Here is a 22658-nt window from a genome sequence, read left to right on the forward strand (position 1 = left end):
ATATTGTCTGTAAATAAAGATGCTTTTGCTTCTTCCTTTCTAATCTGAATTTCTCCTATTTCTTTTTCTTGCCTTATTGCACTGGCTAGGACCTCCAATCAATGATGAATAGAAGTGGCTACATATCCTTGTGAGAAACTGAGAAATATCCTTGCCTTATTCCCCATCTTAGGTGGAAAGTATTCAGTCTTTTACCATTAAGTATGATGACAGCTATAGATTTTTAATGGATGCCCTTTAGCATGTTGAGGAGGTTCCTGTCTACTACTAGCTTGGTGCAAGTTTGTATCATAAATAGGTGTTGAATTTTGGCAAATGCTTTCTTTCTGCATTTACTGAGATGATCACATGGTTTTTCTTTGTTATTCTGTCAATATGATAAATTACATTTATTTTTACATGATTAGTATTTTAATTGTTAAAGCAGTTTAAGGTTTACAGAAAAATTGAGCAGATAGTACAGAGAGTTCCCATATACTCACTCTTCTTGAGCACCTCCCTGGTGGTTTCCCCTAATAACAGTTTGCATTAGTGTGTTATATCTGTTGTAATTGACGAACCAATACTGATAAGTTATTAATAACGAAACTCCATAGTTTACATTATTAGGGTTCACTCTTTGAGCTGTGCAGTTCTATGAGTTCTGATAAATGCATAATGTCATATACCTACCATTACAGCTTCACTGCCCTAAAAAAAATCACATGCTCAGGCCGGCCGAGTGGCGCGATGGTTAAGAGCTGGCTTGGGAAGCCAGAGGGCCCCGGTTCGGATCCCACATATGAGGGCCAGTGACACTGCCCTCCACAGCTAAGATGCTGAACAACAGCTCAACCTGGAGCTGGGCTGCCATGAGTCGCCAGCGATGGCGTAGGCTGCAGCCCCTGCTGCAGTGGGTTGCCATGGGCTACCATGTGTAGCCAGCAGCCAGCATGAGCGGCCAGCAGCCACAATGAGCAGCCATCCAGAAGCCGGCGACTGATCTGCCTCGCCCGGGAAGAGCGCAATGATGGTGCCAACTTGGGCCAGTGAAGCAACGTCCTCCACAACTAGACTGAAGAACAAAAGGACAGCAACTTGTCTGTTCCCCTTCCCCCAATTCCCCAGCGCTGTTCCCATGCCCCCAATCCCCCAATAAAAATCTTAAAAAAAAAAAATCATATGCTCCATCTATTCATCCTTCTTCTCCTCACTCCTCCTGGCAATCACTGGCAATCTCTTAAGGCACCCAAGTTTGCATTAAATTTTAATTTGGATTTAAAATAGATTTGGCATATTGGAATGCTGGATGTAAGGTAGCTATTGTTAACAGTTACAATGGAAACTGCATTCTAAGAGTACAGTTCCAGGGATGGATATAAAAAAATGTGAGACCTCTCCTGCATAACAGTCGGGTAATAACAGTGATAACTTAATCAAATATTCAAAATTACAGCCCCTCCTTTCTCCTAATCAGCACTCCTACCTTATAACACTTCTTAGTAAAATGCACAAAATCCTGGAGCAGTCAGGTGGCTCAATTGGTTAAAGTGCATGCTCTTAACAACAACGTTGCCGGTTCTACTCCAGCATGGGATGGTGGGCTGCACTCCCCCCCACCACCACCCCGGCAACTAGGTTGAAAACGGCAACTGGACTTGGAGCTGAGCTGCACCCTCCACAACTAAGACTGAAGGATAACAACTTGACTTGGAGCTGATGGGTCCTGGGAAAAACACACTGTTCCCCAATAAGGTAAAAATGCACTAAATCTTCACACATAATAGAAACAAAATAATCCCTAGTAAAAATGCACAATATTGCAGGTAGGTGATTATTATTACTATTTACCATCATCATATAGACATAATTTCCACAATTGACCAAACACTGACTACGTGAAAAAAATATTCCTTAAGGAAAACACAAATTAATAAAAAGGGAATCCAGGTTGGTGGTGAGATTTGTAAAGTCCAGTGGGCAATTCCCATTTAGGGTCAGGTTAGAGAAGAGCATCAGGATTATGGAAGATCATTTGGGTCTTCTTAAGCATGGAATCAGGTCAGCGTGTTCTCTGGCTCAGTCTCCAGCAAAGTGGCTCTGTCCATTTGTGAAGGTGACTAATAACATAGCTGAACTTGAACCTTCTTTCTGCTAAACTGTTGCATGTCCTTCTGCCCCAGCAGATATTTACTTCTTTCTTTCCTTTCTTCAATCATTCAATAGTCATTGTGTAGCTACCATATGCTATGGGCATTACTCCAGGTAAACACTAATTTTTTAATGTCTGTATGGTTCTGCCTTCTCCAGAATGTCATCACACAGTATATTGCTTTTTCAGACTGGCTTCTTTCACTTAACAACATGCATTTAAGGTTCCTTCACATCTTTCACGGCTTGATAACTCATACACTATTCCACTGTAGGGATGTACCACAGTTTGCTTACACATTCCCTTACTGAAGGACATCTTGGTTGCTTCCAGTTTGGGGCAATTATGAATGAAGCTGCTGTAAACTCTCATGTGCAGGTTTTTGTGTGGATAGAAGTTTTCAACTCATTTGGGTAAATACCTAGAAGCATGATTGTTCAGTACGATAAGAATGTTTTGAGTTGTAAGAAACTTCATAGCTATCTTCTAAAGTGGCTATACCACTTTTCATGACCACCAGCAATGAATGAGAATTCCTGTGTTCCACAGCCTCGCCAGCTTTGGTACTGTCAGATTTTTGGATTTTAGTCATTATAATAGGTGTGTAATGAAATTTCATTGTTGTTTTATTGTGCAATTCCCTAATGACATATAATGTTGACATTTTTTCAATGTGTGTATTTGCCATTTGTATATCTTCTTTGGCGAAGTGTCTATTCAGGTCTTTTGCCCATTTTTTAATTGGGTAGTTCATTTTCTTACTGTTGAGTTTCAAGAGTTCTTTGTATGTTTTGGATAATACTTTTTTGTTTTTTAAAGATTTTATTGGGGAATTGGGGGACGGGAACAGCGTTGGGGAATTGGAGAAGGGGAACAGACAAGTTGCTGTCCTTTTTGTTCTTCAGTCTAGTTGTGGAGAACATTGCTTCACTGGCCCATGTTGGTATTATCATTGTGCTCTTCCCAGGTGAGGCAGTCGCTTGCCGGCCATTGGACTGCCGCTCACAGCGGCTCATGGCAGCTCATGAAAGCTAACGCCCACTACTGGCCAGCCCCACTGTAGCCCAAGCCATCGCCGGCGACTCACGGCAGCCTACCTCCAGGTCAAGCTATTGTTCACCATCTTAGCTGTAGAGGGCGCAGCATCACTAGCCCTCATGTGGGATCCGAACTGGGGCCCTGCTGCTCAGAGCTGGCGTCCACTTAACCAACGTGCCACTCGGCCGGCCCGGATAACACTTCTTTATCAGATGTGTTTTACAAATATATTCTCCCAGTATGTGGCTTCCTTTTCATTCTCTTAGCAGTGCTTTTACAGAACAGAAGATTTTAATTTTAATAAAATCCCACTAATAAATTTTATTTTTATGGATGATATTTTCGGTGTTGTATCTAAAAGTTATCACCAACCCGCAGATCTCCTCATTTCTCCTGTGCTTATTTTCTAGAAATTTATAATTTTGTATTTTATATTTAAGTCTAGGATCACTTTGAGTTAATTTTTGTGAAGGGCAGAAGGTCAGTATCTAGATTCATTTCTGTGCATGTGGATGTCCAGTTATTCCAGCACCATTTGTCTCTTCTATACTTCATTTTACAGTTTTCTGGTTACCTACATTCTATAGTTATTTAATTCTTTCTATAGCTAGATTTATTTTTCTACTAAACCCTGACATTAAGTTTTTAATTTTGATTTGGGGTTTTTCAGAGTGAGAATTTCTACTGGGTTATTTTCCAAATCCGTTTTGTTACTTTTTATAATTTCTAGTCCCCTCCAATAATCTTGTATTTTATCTCTTTGAATATAATAAGCACAGGTTAATTTTAAAGTTCATGCCTAACAATCTGAACATATGAAGTATCTATGGGTCTATTTCTGGTTTTTATTATTTCTGCTAGTTCTTCTTCACGTTGCCTTATCTTGCCATGCACCGCTTTATCTTTGATTCTGTGCTAGGCATTGTATTTTTCAAATCATTTGTGGTTCATTAGAGACAGTATTATACTTGCTTCTGCCAGGTGCCTATGGGACATGAATTCTAGGATCACTTTGATCTGATTTTAATGCTTGGGATTTTCTAGATCACACAAAGATCTTACAACCACATAGCAATCCATGTGAGGACTAATTTACTACTGTTTTACCTTTATACCCCACCCAAAGCTGGGTCTCGATTCAGTTTGCCCACTCAAAGTATAAGGATTTTGCCAAGGACTCCACCTCTGGCAGACCCTGAACTCCAACAGTTTTGTCCCTTAGGTTCCTTAGGCCCTGCAGGCTGTCAGAAACACTGCTCTGCCTTTTAGCTGCTTTTAACTGAAAGGCACGCACTCAAACACCAAGTTAACCTCTCTAAATTTCCACCTTCTCTTGGATCTTGGTATAGTAATTCCTCACTAATTTGGTATTTTTCCAATGGCTTCAAGCATAGGTTTTCAACGTTTTGTCCAGTCCTGTCTGCCCTCAGTTATGCAGAAGTCAGAACAGGACCCTGCATACTATAAATTCCACAAATATTCTGCTTCTAGTAACCTTTAACACGATTGATTTTATTTTATATTGTGCATATGTTCCTTACCGTATCCCCATTAGAACGCTAAGATCAGGTATGATTCATATAATACTTGTCCCTGTCCACAATAATTATTTGTTAAACTGAATCACCAAAACTTTTCTGATGCTTGTGCTAATTATTCATGTCAAAATCTCATTGTTTTAAATCAATAAACCTTTGTTCTTATATAATCATCATTAAAAGCACTTTTCCCTTTCCCATTGTTTTCAATGCTTCCAGTTTCTACAAGAAAAGACCTTGTCTATTTGAGTATCTTTTTAAACAATTTGTTGTGTCACTTATTTGATTTCAAGATGGTCTTTATACTTTCCAGATGTGCTTAATGGCGTGTGTGTGTGTGTGTGTGTGTATTTATTTATATATGATAATTTTACATTCAGTTTATTTCAAATTTTCATTACACTTCTTAGGAACTATTCAGAGGATACCTAGCGAACCCACTAAGCTGGATAGAAAGTAACCAGAACATTTCTGTACATAAAGCAATTAGTGACTTTTTAAAATGTGTTTTTGTGCCCCTTTTTCATTCCAGTGCTTTTTTCTTTACTAAGTAGCCACATGTGGAATTGATCAGGGTTTCATTGCCTTTTTCTGTAGGGAAAGAATTAAATATATCACAAAGTTGACTGTTCGGAAATCTCTAGGAACCGATGGCAACGGAAGCAAGAGCTACTTAAGGAGAACTCACATTTTTCTGAGTAGCAGAGACATTTTTTTGGTTGCAAACTCTAGGGACTATATCCACATCAATAATTGCTCAGAGGGAACCTCCTAATCCCCCAGATTTGGCCAGGATGCCAGTGCCCATATGCATACTCCTATAACACTGTATATTTCCTCTTTCTTAAAAGATCTCATATTATTTATTTGATGTGTGCCTTCCTTGCTGGAGTTGAAACTCTTAGTGTCAAGGGCAATTCCGATATTGCCTTCAATAAATATAAAGGATAGCATTTAGCATTTTAGTGGGTTTCCATATCCCAAAAGGTAAGTTAGATTTTCCCTCACAACCCCCGAGGCAAGTAAACCTAATCTATTCTGGATTCCTTACCCACACCCAGCATGTCTTAGATTCTGACCATATAACATGGGTGAGTATAGCCTGTCATGATCACATCTCAGAAACCAAAGCTACAACCATCATCATTGGTCAGGGGCTTGTCGAATTTCTCCTTCCTTTTGGCGCTAAGTGTCCCTTTGATACCCAATAAAATGCTCACTGGTAATAAAATCAGCCTTCAGTTATTCAGCAGTTGGTCATTCAGCTCCCTTGTTTCTCATATTCTTTCCACCCTCTCTCCTCTCTTACTTGTAGGTTTCTCACTGGTAAAATGCTATCAAAGGCTGGACAGAGCAAGCGGGGTGACTCCAATTCATGGACTTTGTGTTTGGCTAGAAACTCCAGTGGAGCACATAAACCTCTGGTGGACAGTTGAAACTACATAAAAGTTTGGATAATTTTTCTGATGATATCAACTATTCTTAAGAGGACACAGAAAAGACAGTTGGTACAGTCAATAATCACAGTTATCACACTATCATTCTATGGTGTTACCATTTTTGTCCTTCCATTTTCTAGGTGGTGATATGGTACAGTCCCTGCTACTCCATTTACTCAATCTGTGAATTAGGACATGCTATTTCAACTCTCTGAGCCTCATTTTATCATCAATAAAATAGAAAAAGTAACCTGACAGGACCAGAGCATTAATACCAAGAATGAAATGTATGAAAGTGCTGTCTAAGTGTAGAGGAGCATTCTACTTTAATACCATTACCAACACTTTGTTCACAGTTAAAGTTTTATATTAGAATGACATTTCTTCTTCTCAAGGGGAGAGGTGTTCCACGTGGGTTATTGTGATGGATAAAATCCTGGATTTTTGCACACTTAGCCACTCTACAAGCCAAATTCCATATCAGTGCTTACCTTAGGTGGTTTCCTTAATGATGGAAACAAAAAATTCCAGCAGCAGAAGCCAAGAGTGTTGTCAACACAGCAGCCACATCAGAAGGAAGCAATGAAAAAGAAAAAACAAGAGAAACTCAGCATTACCATAACATGATTTGAAAGATAATTCTACTTCACAAAGAGCAGAAGTTAAATTCACTTCACTGCTTCAAATGATAAACTCTTATATTTACTCAAAAATATAGTATAGGCATAATGAATTTCTTTCCAGGTTTAACAGAATAGATCCAGTCATTCAGAGATATACTTAATGTTTCTAAAATATGCCAAAAGAAGAGCATCAAGATAAAGAAAAATGCTGCAATCATATTGTGGTCATTTAAATAAATTTTCATATTTAAATTCTTCTTAAACTGGTATTAAAATAGATTATTTTCCCATTTACGAATCATGGTTCTAGATGACAATTTTCACATATTTCAACCCTGAATAGAAATTTAAAAACAGGTTACATCTTTCCCCCATCACCAACCACATATGCACTTTTTTTAACATTTATTTTTGCATGTTAATATCTCAAAAATGACTGAAATCGCACCTGGAGAAAATTCTGAAAGAGAAATAGTTTTGAAAGTAACAAACCATTAGGTTGACTTGCTTTGTAAATGTGTACAAAATTAAGGTGCTGAAATACAATTTTTATGGTATGTGATCCTATGATAGTTCTTGGCCTTCCTGATGTGGTTATTTTTTTTTTCTTTAAGATTTTTATTGGGGAATTGGGGGAAGGGGAACAGACAAGTTGCTGCCATTTTTTTGTTTTTTAGTCTAGTTGTGGAGGACGCTTCACTGGCCCGAGTTGGCACCATCATTGCGCTCTTCCCAGGTGAGGCAGATCAGTCGCCGGTTTCTGGACGGCCACTCACAGCGGCTGCTGGCCGTTCAGGCTGGCTGCTGGCTACACACGGTAGCCCATGGCAACCCACTGCAGCAGGGACTGCAGCCTACGCCCTCTCCGGCAACTCAGGGCAGCCCAGCTCCAGGTTGAGCTGTTGTTCAGCATCTTAGCTGTAGAGGGCAGTGTCACTGGCCCTCATATGTGGGATCCGAACCGGGGCCCTCTGGCGTCCCAAGCCAGCTCTTAACCAACGCGTCACTCGGCCGGCCCCTGATATGGTTATTCTTAATGAACCTCCAATTCCATCAATTCATAACTGTACAATTATTGTTAAATAGATGTGGGGAAGTTTTTCCAGTGGCTTTAATTTTTCTTCACAGGGAATAGAATCATAAGGATAAGAAAAGGGATGTTCCAGGGCACGGAAATAAAAAAATACAGACACAAATAGCATTGTGCCCTTTCTCCATCATTGGGTCCAACAGAGCTCTGAGGGCCCCAAATAAAACCAAGGGCTCAGCTGCAAGGAAACACTGTCTATGGATTCCACAGTCAGGTGGATAACTAAACTTTTTAATCTAAAGAAAGAAAACCATCACATTCCTATAATGATAAAACTGAAAATTCACCTTCTTGAAATGCTATGAATTAGCTGAAAGGAAGTGAGCCCTTATATCATAATTTTGGACAGTTAGGCACAACGGGAATGTGATTTTTGTCTTCACGTTTTAGAGGGGAACTCTATCTAGAGAAACTGGTATCTCTCACTGATTCCAAGCAAGTCTCAACATTCTGTATGTCTACACTTTAAAACAAGATAAACACTTATAGATGTTATAATAAAAATGCATGAGTGTTTTTAATTCTAAGAAAGCCATGGATCTATGATCTACGCATAAAACTTGAGGTTTCTGTCAAGAAAATTTCCTTAAGTGGAACACTGCTCTGGAAGGCATCTGTTCTGAGCAGGCAGAACAGTCTTTGACTAAGCCTTCTCTTATTTTGCTTCTTTATTTTCTAAAAGCCATTTAAGTCACTGCTTTATTTTAACAAAGGGAAAAAAGTCACTTGGATCACAGTAAGGCAATCATATGAAACAGCACAGGTCAAGTTAATAAACTATACATTTTACAGTTAGCCTACGATGAACTAAGAAACCTAAAGAGGGCGAGACATGCTAACGGAAACCCCAAGGATCACACCAGAGCTCTCGTGTGCTTCCTTCATGCCACAGCTGGACAATCATCATCACCAGCACCAAAAAAACAAGTGTTGGTTTGTGGCCACTACTACATTCACCTCCTTAGCATTCCAATAATAAAGCTATCCTTTTTTTTTTTTATATTCCAATATGGTTTTCGTTACTCTTCTTAGGAAGCCAATCTACAATACTTCAGCATTTTAAGTACTTGAAAAGTGTCCCCCTTTCACTTAGAAAGATAGCATATAATATGGGAATACCAATGTAATTCTGCTTCTATCGTTTGTGTTTCTCACTAAGGACCATTTTTTTAAGAATAAATGGACACTGGGCAGCGGGGAAAAGGGAAGTCACTAACTTCATCTGCTGCTACCCAAATTTGTCATTTAGCTTAAAACAAGGATCCTTGCTATATAGAAGTCAAAGTAAGTCATTTAGGATATCACAACAGTGCTTCATTAATTCTAAGCCTTTCTTGAAGCATGAATCAGGCATAATAAGTAACTAAGTCATCCTAATTCTGGACCATAGTTTACTGTCCCAACCCCCATAGGCTATATGTATCATTCTTTGGTAGTGGTGAAGAAAAAAGTTTCCAATATGAGCAATATTGTTGTTATAATCAAATACAGTAGGCTATCCTTTGAAAGAAAAACTGAGATATTACAATGTAAAATAACAGTTTTCATACATATATGAAAAGGGATGAATAATCATATAAACATCTATCAGAAACATAACCAATATTAAATATATTATTTTTAAATTATGGCCTTTTGTTGATTATATCAGTAAAGTCTTATCAACAAAGAGCTGTCTAACACTCAGACAGGCCCAGTCTATTGCTGAGATACCTGTATGGGTCAATTACAGAAAAAGGTACTATCACTGGCTAAGCAAACATCCAGTGAACTACAAAGAACATCCCTTCAAATAGACCAAACTGACCCGCAGACATGGGTTTGACTGCTGTTTCATTAGAAAACAGCATTCCACTGAATCTCGGCTATAGGCCTGTGCACTCCAGACTCTACTGCCCACCTTCTCATTCATCCTCAAAGAGTCCTTGTTTTTAAGTATCTGAACCTCTGTAAGTTTTCAGAGTGTGAGTGTGTGTGTGTGTGTGTGTGTGTGTGTGTGTGTGTGTGTTGCAAAGAAACTGAACAGAATTTTATGTTTTAAAAGCCAGCAAGATAACAATGTTCCTAGGTCCCCGGATTTGAAGAGAAAATAGGAGGTGCGGTTCTACACTGACAGTAGCTCTATTTTGCAAAACACGGGAGCTTCTGCCCCTCTCCTAGGACAAGGAAGTCAGTGAATGGATCTCTTCAAGTCACCAACACCATGTATATTCACCAGCAATTCATGTAATTTCCATACCTTTAATCCCAGTTTGGTCTCCCTGCTCTGCCTTTGCAAATTTTCTAACTCTTCAAGACCCAGCTCAAGACTCAGTTCTCTCAGTTCCTCACCAATTGTGTGAGACCACCTCAGCCTTCAACCCTCTGACACTCCAGTATTCCTATGGTCAACTAAACAGCTTAGCACTTATTTTATCTATACAGCATTTGAATTGCATGTATCCTTGAGATTTAAACCCCTTGAAAGCAAAGACCATACCACATGCTAATTTCATGATTTCTGTCCCCAATGCCACATGCTCAAATAGGGCTGAAAACAGTTTAAGAGCTAAGAAGTAATTTTTTACATTAGTGAGTTAAATATAATCCAGATGTAAGGATTTACTTCGAGCACCACCACAATCCCACAACCCCACAATCCTGGGGCAAAGTCGCTCACATTTAGTAGCAGTGAAGACTTCAGAGACAGTTAGAAATTGTAGGCTGTTTCTGATGACTTATTTAAAAATAATTATTTCTTTACACAAATTATTTCACACGAAGAAGTTCAACGGGATATCAACAAGGGTCAAATCCTCAAGAGATTCTGAGGTCGACTAAGTTCAAATATGCAGGTTCAGTTTCATGAGACTAGAGTACACACACACACACACACACACACACACACACACACACACGAATAAGACTGTAAAGGTAAGTTGGACCTATACTGACTGGGCCAAGTATTGAAATGAGACTCGGTACTTAATTTAGTAGGTAGTACAGATCAAGAAAGTTTAACAAGACAGTGATATAAAGAAAGCAGTATAAAGAGTATATTACAACAACCCTGTATAGCTGGAGTTCTGTCCCCTCACACTGAAAGATTTCTGGGTCAAGGAGCCTTTTGCCCATCACTTACAGTCTACTGAATATAGTCAGCCACTTAGGATTTAGATGGTGAAAAGACCCCGGTGTGCACAAGCCATAATACCAGACATCAATGATCAGTGTCTTCTTCTGAAACAGAAATCTCACTTCCATGTATTGACTATTTTATTAATTGGTTGATGGATACTGCCACAACTTATATCTGGAAGATATACACATACAGCTAAATGGCATTTGACTCCTGAAGATTAGTCTACGGACGTAATCTTTATCACGCCCCTGATGATCACTTCCAGCTCGGAGAACTAAGCCCTGCGTCACCTAAATTGTCCAAGAATTCTGTTAACAAACAACTATTTGTTGAGTATTGATTTCCACACTGAACATTATAGGTGCTTGGAGGAATACTCAGAGGAAGGAGGCATGGTTTCCAACCTCAAGAAGCTTAACATCTTAGAAACCGATACATGAGTAACTATTAAGTGGGTAGTGATAAGTGTCACAGCACAGACAGAAACCAAGTGCTATATTCCATCAACAAATATTGAACACCCACTGTGTGCTACTTTGTTGAGTTACAAATATAAATTAGACATGTTGCCTTTCAGACAATAAGCTGAACTTGTATACACATATTACAGTACAATGTGATGTGCTCAGCAGCAGCCCCTAAAAGAAGGCAGGATCACCTGGGAAAGAGGGCAAGTCTCAGAGGAGAAAACAAACCCCTGAGCAGAATCCAGAAGGCTGACTAGAGTCACCAAGCTGACAAGGCAAAGAAAGGGCATCCCAGGAGGGGGAAGTGTCTGTGCCAAAAGCATCAGGGTACACAGCCCACTTAGGACCAGAGAGTCATAGAATAGAACTGCCGAGCTCAGCAGTTTGGCCATAGAAACAGAGGCAGGGGGACATAAGAAATATACAAGGTTGGGGTTTTGTCAGATAGGTGGGTATCAAGGTCTATCCATCTTCAACCACGATTATTAACTGTAGTTTGAAGATGAGTTTATATGCTTGTGTACCAACAAGTTAACATACTCATATATTTAAAACATATAACAAGTACTTCTGTGAATTATAAAAAATTACAGGGATTATGCAGACTTTTTTTTTAATTGAGGAATTGGGGAAGGGGAACGGCGTTGGAGAATCGGGGAAGGGGAACAGACAAGTTGCTGTCCCTTTGTTCTTCAGTCTAGTTGTGGAGGACGTCGCTTCACTGGCCCATGTTGGTATTATCACTGCACTCTTCCCGGCTGAGGCAGTCGTTCGCCGGCCATTGGACGGCCGCTCATGGTAGCTTATGGCAGCTCACTGCAGCTGGGCTGTAGCCTATGCCATCGCAGGCAACTCACGGCAGCCTAGTTCCAGGTCAAGCTGTTGTTCACCATCTTAGCTAAAGAGGGTGCAGCGTCACTGGCCCATGTGGGAACCAAACCGGCAGCCCTGATGCTCAGAGCTCACACTCCCAAGCCAGCTCTTAACCAACTGAGTCACTCGGCAGGCCCCTATATAGACATTTTGAAGAGCCTCTAAACCCTGTCACGAGAAGAATGTAAATGCCAAAAGCATTAAATTCCTTGACAAAGACTGGTTTGAGAACTTTTAGAAAAGAGAGCTGGCAAATTATAATGCTTATAGGAAGCTATAACAAAATTTTCTGAACACATAAAGAAGCCAATTCATTGAAGGGAAGTCTTACCAATCAGAGCAGAATTTTAGCATCAATATATCTGGTTTGCTTTGGAAGAGGATGCCTTCTAGACTCTACCGGGTTTAAGATACATGTTTAGTGTCATTTAAAAATTGTTTTTTGGGCCGGCCGAGGGGCTTAGTTTAGTTAAGAGCTCGCTCAAGAGTTTGAGCTCTGAGCAACAGCGGTTCGAGTCCCGGCCCGAGCTGAGCTGCCGCTGAGCTGCCAACAGGTAGCAGGATGGCTCAGCTTAAAAAAATAAATAAATAAATAATAATAAATAAATAAAAATTTTTCTCCTAATCCTCTATTTCCTATAAGACTTTGACCTTGCCACCTATTGATTTTGCTAACTGTGAGGCTTCTTAGTAGCACAGTTCCTGTGGCTGGTAAGGGGCTGCTATGAATCAATGGGAAGACCAGATAGGGCATGGGCTGGGGAGAGAAGGAAGTCAAGTCAGGGGGAGGGTAACAGACTGGGAGAAAACAGCAAGGTAACAAACTTGAGGTCTGGATAAGGTTCAAGAGGAAAGAAGCTGATTACAGCTGATGAGCAAGATGTAATATTTCAGAGGTAGAATGTTTCCGGGTGGTAAACTCTAACCCAGACACAGTAGTATGTTTGTGAAATGGAATGGATGGTCTTTACTTTAATTAATAGTTAACACTTATGGAATTCTAACTATGTGCCAGGTCTGTTTCTGTTAGTTCTGCCTGATTTAATGCATTTAACATATCTGATAACCCTATAAGGCTCTCTTTATTATCCTTTTTCAGAGAAAAATACTGAGATACAAGGTACACAGATTGTATGACTTGCTCAAAGTCACAGTTACTTGGCAGCAGCCTCTTGATTCAAACCCAGGCAGTCTCTGGCTGTAGCATCCCTCACTCTTAACAGCTGCAATATACTCCCTCTCTTGAGCCTACCAGAATTTAGGGAAAGCTCTTTGAGCCTAGGCAGGCTAGGATCCTGCGTAGCAACCCATGTGGATGCTCAATGCTGTGAATCATCCGTGTCCACAGGAGTCATGCCTGTGGTTAATGGCATCAACGAGGCCTGTCTGTGTCAAGGTCCTTCAGGACTGTGTAAGAGAATCTCAAAGGATGGATGCCTTCTACATGAAAGGAAGGGCTGGCGTGGCAGTGTGGGGTTGGCAGAAGGCTGCAAACTCCCACGTCCCACCTGGAAGAAGGGAGCTGATCACCACTGGAGAGGGCTATGAATAAAGCCACAAAAATGTGTGTGTGTGTGTGTGTGTGTGTGTGTGTGTGTGTGTGTGTGTGTGTGTGTAGGGAGCAAAGCTTAGGCAGGGAACAGCTGAAATACAAAGCTGGTGAGTACAGGATATATTCAGGGAGCAGCAGGCAGACAGAGGTAACTGAGAACAATAAACCAGAAATAACAGACAGCAACCAAAGTGCAGACAGCACTGAGGGCCACGCTGACTTTGACTTCTTCCAGAAGCCAGCGCCATGATGGCTTCTGCAGTGAGAGCAGCATGGCCTGATCTTTTTTAGAAAGGTGTGGTTGAGGCCACACCATCCAGAGCGAGTGGTGACAGGTGTCCTGACAACCTTCTACTTGGCACCCACCACAGCCCTCATGGAGTGTAAGCTGGCACCACAGCAAAGGCAACAGAAAAGTCGTAGGGAGGAAAGAAAAGAACAAGGAGATGATGAGAAGGCCGAGTCTCTAAGACCTGTTGACTGCTGAGCCACACACCCAGCCTCCGCACTACATCTGGACAGATGGAGGCACTGCTAAATGGTGTGCAATGACTTCATATGGTGCTTCCACCACAGGCCTTGAAAAGGGTCTGAGGAGATGAATGAAGAGGAAAATGGCTTCAATTACCTTAACATTTAATATGCTATTGAGTTAAAATTTTTATTCCAAATGTATTTACAATTTAAAAAAAACCCCGCTAATCCCAAAATTCCTTTAAAGAAAACTGCTTCTTTTAAAAAATTGCCATTCCACTTAACCTGCTCTCATTTTCAATAAAACTCAACAGAAAAACGGAACTAATTTTATACTTTTGGAAAGACTTGTAGTTTAATTTTGGGTATATTTGGACTATATCCTTCTGGCATAACTAAATTTGGCTCCGATTTCTATAAGTAATATACGATAGTGGTGAAGAGTTTAGGATTTGGAGCCAAACAACTCTAGCTCTGCCATCGTCTAACTAAGATGACCTTGGGCAAGTTTAACCCCTCTGAGCTTCAGTTTCTCTGTCTGTAAAATGGGCATAGGAGAGCACTCCTTCAGGATCGGTGAAGGATTATATGCAGTGGCAAAGATAACGCTCCACACCATTGGCACACAATTATTGATGAATAAATGTCAGATGCTACTGTTGTCATTACTATAAACAGCCCTCCTGGATAATACAAGCAAAATGTCAACACAGCTCAACTAAATTCCATCTAGGAAGAAGTTACTTGGAGCTGAAGAATGAGAACACTTTTTTTGGCAATAGAGAAAATTTATTTCCATAAAAGTGGAGGGAAACATGATGTTTAAAATATGCTCTTAAAACAAGAACAGCAGATGTGGATAACTGTGGGCACACACTAACGGATACATGGATGGTCATTACACTCTTTAAAAAATGTTCAAGATGTTCAAAATGTTTTCAATGTTCAGAAATCAGTTTTGAGAAAAAAGAATACTCCAGCATAAAAATGAATACACAGTGTTTGGGTCTTGAGTGTCCTTGCTGGGAAGGTAAGAATGACTGGATTGGGGGCAGCAGTGAGGACCACCAGCAACAGAATTGCCAGCTCGGGCTTTGGAGGAGACCGCAAGCCCTGAAAGATGCCACTCCTTTTACCTCAGTGATGGTGTACCTTAAAGGGATGTATAATATAAAAATCTTAAAGGAAAAAATGCTTACTATGCCGTCAATGACACAGTGATTTCTGGCTGTGAGAGCACTTCTAAAACAAGAATGTTTCCCTTAAGGAAAAAAAAAGGTTTTTAAGAAAACAGGCACAATAATGGAAACAACAGAGAGGAAAAAAAGAGAAAAAAACCTTGGCAATAATTAGATAAACATGTATAGTTGAACACCTTTTAAGAACTAAACTATGATATTAATTTTTTCAGCGAAGAGCTAAGAGCAGCTGCCTAACTGCAACACTTGAGCATATTTCATCAGGCTGATCATGCTTGACATCTGGTCCCATGTAGTGCTATATGGGTACAATAAAATTCCCATGACAGCTGACAAAATGGCCACAGGAATAATGATTTAAATTACAAAGATAGTCTGTATTCAAAAATGACCTAATATTTAAATTTTTGGCATTTATTTTCTTAGTCTATGAAGTAGTGGTTATTCACCATATCACTAGCTGAAGAACCTAGAAGCATTGTTTAAGGACTTGAAATGCCAGCAATAAAAGGTCAGGGGTCACCATCAGAAACAGAACCCCATGGAGCAAACAGCTTTGGGTTCCTTTTCCCAAAATAATACCTTGAATTTCCAAAAGAGCACCAAAGAGTAGAATCGTGTTACCAATATAATGAGGTGCCCAACAAGCCAGGATGGACTTTTACGGTTTGACAGCTTCACTACTGAAGTCTACTGGATTGAACAGTGAGGTGATTTTTAAAATAAAGCTATTCTGTTAGGTTTTGTCCAAAATATTTTCTAAAATAAAAAATGTGTCAACTTTATAATAGAAGCAATAAGCTTCTGAAATAAAGAGCAAAGTCTTACAACTCCCAATGGAGGGGTCCTAATCAAATTAAGTTTTATAATTCCTTTTATTTTAAAACTCTGATGATCCCAAAAAAATGTTTTAGGGTTGCAAGAGTTTGTAAATATAATGCAATAAAGTTTCAATTATTTTAATCATTTTCTTTCTGCATAGCTGTGTACAATCTGTGTGCCACACAGCAAAACTCAAGCTCAATGACATGGGACCCACCATTTCCACTGATTAAGCAGGAACACACGCAGTGGTGACTCTTCTGTGTAGACCTGACTGCAGCCTTCATGGTGTACATCAAATGGCTTGTATCCAATGAACTCTTGTTAAAGGACCTAATCAACCAATCTGTGAGTTACCAACCTTTCCTAGTATCAGGTTCATCTCCACTATGACACTAGTAACTGTAATACACTTTTAATAAAAACTTTGTCAGCTAAAAATATCTTTTTTATAAAAAAAAATGAATGTCATTCAGGTTGAGGCTAAAATCTAAATACCTCAACCTTGCAGGAGGGAAGAGGGGCTGGAGGTTGACCCGATCACCAATGGTCAATGATTTAATCAATCATGACTACATAATGAAGCCTTCATAAAATCCTAATAGATGGATGGGTTCAGAGAGCTTCCCAGCTGCTGAACCTGTGGAGTTGTTGGGAGGAGGGTGGAGTGCCCTAAGAGGGCGTGGAAGCTCTGAGCCTCTTTCCGATGCCTGGCCACATGCATCTCTTCCATCTAGCTGTTCCCGAGTTGTATGTTTTTATAATAAACTGATAATCTAGTAAGTAAACTTCACCTGAGTTCTGCAAGCTGTGGTAGCAAATTATCCAACTGGAGGAGGGGTCATGGTGACCTTCCATTTATAGCCATTGCATCAGAAGTCCAGGTGACAACCTGAGACTTGTGATTGGCATCTGAAGTGGGGGTGGGAGGGGAGCCTTATAGGACTGAGCCCTTAACCTGTGGGATCTGATGCTAATTCCAGGTAGACAGTGTCAGAACGGAACTGAATTGTGGGACATTCAGTTGGTGCTGCAGAGAATTGAAGGACTAGTCTGTGTGGAAAAATCCCGACGCATTTGATGGCCAGAAGTACTGAGTAGAGGAACAGAGTTTCTTCCCCTTTATGGTGGTACTACCTGGACAAAATCTGGAAATATCTCTAAGCCCCATGCCCCTCACAGTGTAGTCTGAAGATTGGTGGCAGTCCATAAACTGTTTGTTACTGGTCCTGGAAGAGAAGAATCTCTCTAAGGTACCGGCCCCTCTTGCCTTCCTTTAGAGATAAAAGGGCACCATGCCTCCTCCTTCAACATTTACACAAGTACCCATCCCTGATGGATTGGAATTAAAAAGGAAAAAGAAATGGTCCTTCTGAGAGTTTTAACACTGCTGCCCAGAAACCAAGGAGAAGTTTCAGAGGAAATTTTTCATTTCCAACTGGTTAATAAAAATCAACTGGTTAATTAAAAAAAGGTTACAAAAAATGCAAAACTTGAGAGAAATACACAAGTATATCCATAGTAACTATTAATCCAACATAATGATGTTCATATGGGCTACATATATTTCCAAAATTAAAATGGGTACACAAAGTAAACAGAAATGTTTACAAGGTATATGACATTAATTTATGCAATCACTATCCATCAATAACAGCTTTCCTACCTTTTCCCCTAGTATTGTCAAGGAAAGTAACACCTAAATGGTTCCTGCTGACTAGCAAAACAGCTGACTACAGCTGTGGGGTATTGGCCTCCAGGTAGCACGCAGGCAGCATGGTATCTGTGGAACGTTCTCTAGGCCTCTGCATGGAGCTACCGCTCCTAATTGTCATGGCTGCAATTCCTAATCATGGTAGCCTGGCAAGAACTCACACTAGGCTCACCAAAACACAACCGAGCAGAGAAAGCAGGGCTCTTGTGCAATTTTCTCACTGTGTCTTCAGAAGTATAATGCAGTGGAGTTTTCAGAAAAATGAAGTACAAAGCACAAATTCTTGAAATAAAATCAAGAATGAAGCACCTCTGTGAGGCCATTCTCAGTCTAATGCTCTGTCTGCTACTATTAGACTTGACCCCCATTAATATGTGGTTTGGAAGAACCATACATTTAACTATCTGGTTTTAATCTTATTTCCAAGATTAACTTTCTACGTATGTAAGAGTTTGTACCTTGATAGTATCTACTTATGACAGCATACTTATGATTGCATAAACAACATTCAAATTTCCTACACTAGGGAGTCAGAAGCAAACATCATGCTATAGGCAACAGCTTCACGAATGCAGAGGTATTAGCTGAATAATCCTAGTAGAGATGGACAAGGGCCTCTTATGAGAGTCAGTCCAGCATGGTGATTAGAAGCAGGGGTTCAGAAGCCAGACTGCCAGGGTCTCATTCTTGCCTGTACCACTTTCTAGTGACATGACCTTGGATGTGGTGTTTACTCTCTCGGTACCTTGGTTTCCTCACCCGCCAAACAGTTATTGCGAGGGTTAAATGAATTAATATATGTAAAGCCATTAAAGGTATCAGGGTAACACAGGTGATTCAAAAATCCCACTTTCGGCCATTTATTTTACCTATAATCTCCTTTCCATCTGCCATAGAAACAGGTGTCACTGCTGATGCCAGTTGCTTGTGGACTCTGAGACTTCCAGACCTGCGACTTTAAGAGCTGAGGTACCAAGACACCTATTACTCAGCAACCCACATACGTTGTAAGATATTTGTGCAGAGCCATTTAATTTCAAAGTCACACTGAATCAAGTCATGAAGGCAGGAAAATTACAATTCTAATCAATCCCATTTCTGATATGAAAGAGATTTTAGGAAGCATGCTAACTAGGCAGGATGGCATTTCTCATCCCCATCCCCAATCCAGACCTGGGAGCTGCATATGAGCCCCTGCCAACACCAGTGGTGAGCATTCATGACTATGTTATCCTCTGTATTATGAAGCATGAGATGAAAACCTGCATCGTGGACAGCACATAAGGGAACAGTTTGATTCTAGAGCCCAGATATATCTAAGAGCATTGGCAGGATCCCTGGATCAACTTTAAATTATATGCAACCACAGCACTGAAAAGTGAGCTATCAAGCCACAAAAATGACATAGAGGAAACTTCAATGCATATTACTAAGTGAAAGAAGCCAATCTGAAAAGGCCACGTACTGTATGATTCCAACTATGTGGCATTCTGGAAAAGGCAAAACTATGGAGAAAGTAAAAGATCAGTGGTTGCCAGGGTTGCGGGAGTGGGAAGAGGGGAATGAATAGAGCACAGAGGATGTTTAGGGCAGTGAAAACTTTCTGTGTGATGTAATGATGGGTGTACATCATTATACATTTGTCCAAACCCATAGAATGTACACCATCAAGAGTGAACCCTACCTAATGTAAACTATGCATTTCGGGTAATGATGACGTGTCCGTGTAGCTTCATCATTTGTACCACATGTACCACTCTAGTGCAGGATGCTGATAATGGCGGGAGAAGCCATGCATATGTGGAGTCAGGAGGGTATATGGAAAATCTCAATTTTGCTTCAAACCTATAATGACCCTTAAAAAAGGTTTTGATTTTTTAAAATTTTTGTTTAACTTAAACAAAAAACAAACCAAAAAAACATCTAACCATACCGCACATGTAACCTCCCTACAATGCCTGTCAGCATCCCAGAGATTAACTACAGGCAAGTCTGAGACTGATTCGTGAAGGTTTAGGGTTGTTTCAACAAGGCTGCATTCAAGCTAACTGCCTGAGGACAGCTGCCATGTCCGGATCATTTCTATAACCCCCATATCACTTCACATCATTTTCTTTGCATGTACTATTTACATGGTAAAAACAAACAAACAAAGAACAAATAAACCTTTTCCTCACTGCGCAAATTCATAACATGGACCCACTGAACACCATCATGATAGAATTCTTGAGGATTAAGTGCTCTCCTCAAAATTGTATAGGAAACTCATTATTTGCAGCAGATATTTGGAAATTCAAAACAATAGGAAAGTCCAAGTAAAGGTGAAGAAATGTGTTTAGTCTAAGAGTCCAAGGTATGAACAAGAGGCATTAAGATTAGCAGAGTCTCCTGCCCAACTTGCAATGGTTCAGCTTACATTTTTTTTTTACTTTACAATGGTGCAAAAGATAATCACATTTAAAGTAGGCTAGGCTAAGCTATGATGTTCGGTAAGTTAGGTGTATCATATTAAATGCATTTTCGACTTACAACATTTTCAGCTTACAGTAGTGGGTTTATTAGGACATAACCTCATCAAAAGTTGAGGAGCATCTGTAGAACTGAGAATTACCAATAAAAGAGCGACAGGAACACTGCCTTAGCAACTCAGTTCTCTCCTTCAAAAAGCATTAAGAGGGCCGGCCGAATGGCTCAGTTGGTTTTAAGAGTTAGCTTAAGGGCCGGCCGAGTGGCGTGTTGGTTAAGAACTGGCTTGGGATGCCAGAGGGCCCCGGTTCGGATCCCACATATGAGGGCCAGTGACACTGCCCTCTACAGNCGGTTCGGATCCCACATATGAGGGCCAGTGACACTGCCCTCTACAGCTAAGATGCTGAACAACAGCTCAACCTGGAGCTGGGCTGCCGTGGGTCGCCAGCGACGGCATAGGCTGCAGCCCCTGCTGCAGTGGGCTGCCATAAGCTACCATGTGTAGCCAGCAGCCAGCGTGAGCAGCCGTCCAGAGGCCGGCGACTGATCTGCCTTGACCAGGAAGAGCGCAATGATGGTGCCCACTTGGGCCAGTGAAGCAACATCCTCTACAACTACACTGAAGAACAAAACAACAGCAACTTGTCTGTTCCCCTTCCCCCGATTCCCCAATAAAATCTTTAAAAAAAAAAAAGTTAGCTTAAGAGCGTGAGCTCTGAGCAACAGGGCCGCCAGTTCGATTCCCACATGGGCCAGTGATGCTGCGCCCGAGCTGAGCTGCTGCTTAGCTGCCAACAGGTGGCAGGATGGCTGAGCTGGTGAGAGCACGTGCTCCTAACAACAAGGTTGCCTGTTCGAGATGATGGGCTATGCCCGCCCACAACTAAGACTGAACTCAGCCCCGTGAGCTGAGCTGCCGCCTGGATGGCTCAGTAGATAGAGCGTGTGCTCTTAACAACAAGGCTGCCAGGTTCAACTCCCACATGGGATGGTGCCTAAGCCCACCCGCAACTAAGACTGAACACAGCACCTTGAGCTTAGAGGTCACGAGCTGCCCACGGGCAGCCAGATGGCAACTGGCGCCCTCCACAACTAAGACTGAAGAACAACAACTTGGCTGGTCCCCTTCACCAATTCCCCAACACCGTTCCCCTCCCCCAATTCCACAATTTTTTTTTTTAAAAAGCATGAAGAAAACGGGAAAAATCTGTTCACTAGATTAAACTCATAATCTCAACTGGAACAAGTTATTAATAAAGCCGCCATTGCTAACCCAATACTGGAATGGGCCAGATCAAACTCAAAACAAAATACGGCACAGCTGGACACTGTACCATTGCCTCATGGAGTTGCTGCAGGGCTCGGGGATGCTGTCCCTGAGGTTACCAGAGGCGAGTTCCAGAGCACTCGACTCATGTATTTTCCGCTATGGAAGGAGGAGACCAACGTTACTGAGCATATTCTGTACATAACACATGGTTCTGGACACCTCATCTTGTTCACTCAGTCGTCACCACAATGAGGTGGAATTTATTAGCCTCGTTTGTCAGATGAATAAACTGCCCGTAAGACTAAGTAAATGGCCAAGCTAGGACTAAGATCTAGTTCAGGATCTTTTTAGTATATTCCTTTAACCCCACACCTGACCCTGCAGCCAAAATGATCTTTTTAAAATAAATTTCCTATCATTCTCCTGGTTTAACATCCTGCAAGGGCTCCCTGTTGCACTTGGAATAAATACCAAATTCCTTAATGTGATCTACTAGACATGGCCTCTGCTCACCTTCCCACATTCTATCTCCTTTCTACTCACTGTGAATTCATAAAACTCTTTCCTGTCTCAGGGTCTCACACATGCTGCTCTCTGCCAGGAATGCCCCGCCCCCCCCCACCGTCCCCCAGCCCCAACTAGCTCTTTCTCATACTTCCCATGAACTTTACCTCCCCAGATAGGCCTTCCCTGGCCTCTCCATCCCAAACGCATTATTTACTATCAGTTTTCCTCACGGCACCCATCACACTTTGTCAGTGTTGTGGCTTATCGTCTGTCGTGTCCACTTTAAGTTAAGCTACACCAGGGCTATGCCAGATCTGCTTTGCTCACTGCC

At 41.0% G+C, this 22658-nt stretch overlaps 1 protein-coding gene across 1 annotated transcript in view; it reads right to left on the minus strand.

Annotated features, from left to right (window-relative positions):
* Positions 1–22658, minus strand: part of KIF13A (kinesin family member 13A) — a gene marked incomplete at its 3' end in the record, with an annotated part of 189283 nt that overhangs the window by 98543 nt on the left and 68082 nt on the right. The window contains exon 3 of the mRNA XM_019630384.1: positions 6638–6650. Coding sequence (XP_019485929.1) covers positions 6638–6650 — 13 coding nt within the window. The remainder of the gene's footprint in view (positions 1–6637; positions 6651–22658) is intronic.

This window comes from Hipposideros armiger, unplaced genomic scaffold (genome assembly GCF_001890085.2).
Source record: "Hipposideros armiger isolate ML-2016 unplaced genomic scaffold, ASM189008v1 scaffold_907, whole genome shotgun sequence".
NCBI classification, from domain to species: Eukaryota; Metazoa; Chordata; class Mammalia; order Chiroptera; family Hipposideridae; genus Hipposideros; species Hipposideros armiger.